The following is a 5,000-nucleotide window of genomic DNA, read 5'->3' as shown; positions in this document are numbered from 1 at the left end:
GCACCTTCTTAATAGGCAAACAGCAAGAGATGCAATCACAAGACCATAAAGACAACTGCCAGTCTAAACCCTCAATTTTGTATGTATGCAGTGGCTGCCTTTTGTCTCTGTAGGGCACAGCTGTGCTTGGCATTTTAGTGCCACTCTTACTGCCAGTCTAACTGCCCGCCTGCACGACCGCCCACCCACCCGCCGGCGTGTGCTGCTGCTGTTGTAGTCAGTGCAGCCCGTGGCCCTAACCTAAATTGCAGTGGCTCCATCCCATCCCATCCCATGCCATGCCATCCCGTCCGCAGCCTCCGCCACTGGGCCGCCTAATGCATGCAAATCCCCCATCGCAATTAATCAGATTGAGCAGCAGCGGCCACAGCAGCAGCAGCAGCACCACCACCACCACGCTCCCCCCTCCCTCCCTCCCTCGCCCACCCCCTCCCTGACCCCAATCCCAGGCAGATCTACTACTCAGCCTCCCTCCATGGCTGGATTGGCCATAAGGGCATACAGGGCATTTGCCCGGCCGTTGATGGACTGTTGATGATTTTGGCCTGGCCCTCCTCCCCCACAATTGCATCAGTCCTCGTGCTGCTATACAGTAGCAGGCCTCTTTGAGACATTAATAAAGCGTTTTGGGCTGGTAGGGTCAAAAGACCTCTTATTAGATGAGCCCAATGGGAGTCCGAAGGCTGTGTTGTCTCTGTCAATGCCAGGTGGACCAGTCTGACGTTTCATCCCAGTCCAACCCTGCCTCTCTCTGCTGCCTATGACTCGTTCCTTTGAAACTCGGGTTGTCAGTTGCCGGTCTCCTGACATCCGTTGTAAATGCGTTCTATTGCAACAGTTTGGGGACAATTAAAATGTCTTAGTAAAAAAAAACACTAATGTTTAACGAACTTGGAGTACACCGAAGTGCTCAGAGTTTGTGTTTCGGAACCCCGATCTGATTATCCATTCTGTTGCACCTTCCTGAAGCAGTGTTGCTAGATTGGGCTGTTTCCCTCCCAATTGGGCTGCTTAGGATGGCAGTGTGTGGGTAAAAATGGCATTTAGCAGAAAAACCCGCACAATTTCTGCCATAGAAATCAATAGAATTGGGCGGGAGTTTGTGCTTCTAGGCGGGTTTTGAGCATGTTTTGGGCTGGAAATCATCAACCTCATCTGGCAACCCTGTCCTGAAGCGGAGGTTTCCGACAATCGAGTTACAAAAGAATGACCCCTTACTCTCCCCCCTGGTCTCTTCCCCCTGCATGCTCCACCCTCATGTCCCCACGCCCCTAACTAGTGTTGCACCGATACCATTTTTTGGCTCCGATAACGATACCCGATACCTGGCTGTGCAGTATCGGCCGATACTGATACCATAACGATACCACCCTATTTGGAATGTATATACTGTATATGAGGGGCTGTTGTGCATACTACTTGTAAAATCACTGCTGCCTACCTTTGTGAAACAGGAAAACTAATTTTAAGGCTGTTTAAGTGTCATACAAGCACCTGTAAATGGTACCGGTGCCCTATTTGTTGGTACTCGCCGATACCGATGCCACCATTTTAGTGCCGATCCACCGATCCACCGATACTGGCATCGGTATAGGCGCAACACTACCCCTAACCCCCATGCCTGTCTCCCCCCCCCCCCTGTCCCTCTTCCCTATGCCCAGCACGTGCCCCCTCCTCCTACTCTACTCTACTCTACTTTGCTCTCCTCTCCTCCCCTCCTCCTCCTCCTCCTCCTCCTCTACTCTCCTCTCCTCTCTTTCCCTTGGTCTCATGAGGCCTCAGCAGCCTACAGTCAGCCATGACAACGGCCCCTCAGTTCGTGTCTGACCCCAAGCAAACTTGTTTTTTTTTAATATTCCGGGACAAATCCTCCATCCGTCTGCCCGTCTGTTTCTCTGCACTCTCTCTCTCTCTCTGTCTCTCTCTGTCTCTCTCTGTCTCTCTCTGTCTGTTTCTCTGCACTCTCTTTCTCTCTCTCTCTCTCTTTTTTTCCTTCCTCCTTTTTTTCCTATTCTTTTCCTATCTTCTCTCCCTCTCTGTCTGTCCTATCTGGTGTCTGCCAGAGATAGGAGGGTATTACCACAGAACAGATCTGCCTCTTAGCAAATAAATAAGGGGATTTTAGTAAACAATGATAGACTGATATAAAATGATGCATAACTCATAAATAGATCAGATATACAGTGTACTTTATTTTATGGAAAGCTTCAGGTATCACTTATCAGTGCACAATCATTCTCAATTGTTTGTATAGTTTTTTTCTCAATTGTTTGTGTAGATATTTTTCCTTTTCCACACAAATGACATGGTAAGAGCTGACTGTGTTTCCCCCCCAATGTTTATTGACATGCCATTCATACGCCATTACGGCAGATGAACAATCACACATTTTTTTTCTATTATGACATAATACGCAGGGATGGGCAGTATTGCTATTACATCTAATTGAAATACATTTTGAAATACAAAATACTATTTTGTATTTTTATTTCATATAAGTGAATTGCATTTATTTGTATTTTGTATCAAAATACTTTCCTCCAGTATTTTGTGTATTTCACAAAACTACAAATACAAATACTTTGTTCTAAAGAATGTTATTACACAATATAAACACAAGATGGTGCTGTAGGTTAAAAAGTATATGAATGCCCCTAGCTGAATTGGAGGCACATGCTTGGATTTCTTAAGCCTTGACTGCACAGGAAGTTCAATTTGGTTCAAGGTGATTGGCTAATCATTTAATTCATTCCTCAATGAGGTGTTAATGTTTTCCCCATGTCATTCAAACTTGCTTTCAGTTTGCCATTTAGGGCCTTTTGTGTAGAATTGAGATATTACATGTGCATATTGTTTTAAAAGTAGCTGTATAAAGTGCGTTCCAATATGCAACCTTGCTTCCTCCACTTCTGCTTGTGGCCTGCTTGTACCAGGAAGTAATATGTCGGGATGACATCACTGACAACAGCATTATATTTAAATATCTCATAAAAGTTCAATTGTAAAGTTTTTTTTTTTCTTGTATTTGCAATTGGGGTGGTGAATGAAAAACAGTCCCCTAAAAGTTGTTGTGGCTAGGCTGACAGCTGGGAAACCTTATTGTTTTCTCCACGGAGGATGGGCCAGGAGGCAGGGCGAGGCACAAGCACAAGTGGAGGAAGCAAGGTCGCATATTGGAATGGACTCATAGAGCCAACCAGTATAGGTGCAATACCCACTCTGACCACCATGCTATAGGGAGCGCAGTTTCAATGAGCAGTATAGTTGCAATACCTACTCTGGCCACCATCCTATAGTGCACTTTTTTTTTTTTAAAGCACTTGTATCTCTACTTTGTCACAGAAATGATTGCTATTCTTATGGCACTGACATGTTAATTCAGACAAATTAAGTCAAGAGTGAAGGGTGACCAGTTGAGAGATGTTCTCATTTGCAGGCCTCATAAACCGGCCTCATCGCCAACGTTGGAATGCGAAGCTGTTTGAAAAATTAGTTATGATGACACAGCCTACAGTATATCTCCCTTATATAGTATTACTTTATAGTATAACTTTTTGGTCTTGTGTTTTCCCCACTGGGATGATTAAGGCCATACATACTTACTTGGCCTACAGCAGGGCCTCTTTATTTCTTGTTTGAGCTTGTGTTTGTTTTCTAATCATCATTTAATTTCTCAGAATTTAATTGTTCAATTAATTTCATTGTGTAAGTCAAATTGGTAGTTTTTGTACACAATGGTTTTTGTTGTATTTGTTGTGTATTTTGTGTTGTTGAAAATACAAAATATTGTATTTCAATATTAGATACTGTTACAGTTATGTATTTTGTATCTTATTTGTAAAAAATTTTGCTGAGTATTTTGTATTTGTATTGAAAATACATGTAACTGTATCTTTGCCCATCCCTGATAATACGGCAGTGCCCAAGCGTAGCCTCTGGGTTAGTGGGTGTTTTATCGCGGCCTCAGCATTAACACAGGAGTCAAGTGCAGGGCTACGCTATATTCCTGATTGCCTGATGAAGGTCTAGTACCGAAACATTGTTTATTAAAGAAAGAACAACGAAATGGTCAGTGTGCGGGAGTTTCTTTAAGTTGTTGTTGAGTGACCCATGGTGCCATCTCCGACGCACCTGCCAGCTGAGGTGTGCGAAAAGAGTCGAAGTTCTACGGTATATTCCCCCATCTGTGAAAACTGGGCCTTGGCCTGGCCGACAATGGGCACAGAAAATACAATTGTGAGTCAGAAATTGCAGGGCAAGAACGAGAGAAAGAAAACAGTAAGACGGAGAGATAAAATGGACAGATCAGAGGGCTCCGTGGTTAACTAACTAACTGTGGCTTTGATGTTGTTCTTTCGTTTCAGATGGATCCGGTGTTCTCTGGTGAAGTGGAACATAGGGTGCAGAGGTGAGAATCTACTGCTGTCACGTCCGTTAAAGTCGAGAAATAGAAAATGAAAGGGAGCTTACAGGGCTTATGTCACAACTGCGTACTACCGCCAGATATCAACTCTGCTGCTGTTCTGGAGGAACTGCATCGTCTTTGGAGAAACGGAGCATGGAACGGAAGCATGGAACGGAAGCATGACCGGAAGCTATGTCTTTTGCCACACATTGAGGGGCATTCCACCGGTGGACACATGAATATGTATTGAAATTGGGTCATATATGTAGTAGAATAGTAGCATAGATGTCTAATTTGGTGCCTTCTTGGCCGAGAAAAGGCAGATAATTACTTTTTAGTGCTTGTGGATCTGTGGCATTGCAATTCTCCATTTCCACAGGCCACACCCAGACAGCTCTGCCAGTGACTAACTGGAGCCTGAATGCCAGTGATTTCAAAAGCACTTGCACACTGATCTGTGATAGGTCTGTTAGCGCATTAGGTCCAACCCCCTATGGGCCGGGTTGAAAGGGTGGGAAAAGGGCTTGTAGCAAAGAAAGTGGATGTAACCAAGAAGCGTCATTTTGTTTCCTTTCCGGTATCCACTTTATGTCGG

General features: G+C 44.4%; 1 protein-coding gene across 1 annotated transcript in view; it reads left to right on the top strand.

The window, feature by feature from the left end:
- The window catches only part of glt1d1 (glycosyltransferase 1 domain containing 1), a 79,023-nt gene extending 74,425 nt beyond the window's left edge, over positions 1–4,598 (top strand). The window contains exon 9 of the mRNA XM_063194767.1: positions 4,365–4,598. Within this exon, the coding sequence (XP_063050837.1) occupies positions 4,365–4,412 (48 nt within the window). The 3' untranslated portion in view covers positions 4,413–4,598. The remainder of the gene's footprint in view (positions 1–4,364) is intronic.
- Positions 4,599–5,000: the final 402 nt, after the last annotated feature.

Source organism: Engraulis encrasicolus, chromosome 3, assembly GCF_034702125.1.
Source record: "Engraulis encrasicolus isolate BLACKSEA-1 chromosome 3, IST_EnEncr_1.0, whole genome shotgun sequence".
NCBI classification, from domain to species: Eukaryota; Metazoa; Chordata; class Actinopteri; order Clupeiformes; family Engraulidae; genus Engraulis; species Engraulis encrasicolus.
The sequence above is the reverse complement of the archived record's forward strand: the minus strand, read 5'-3'. Positions and strand labels throughout refer to the sequence as shown.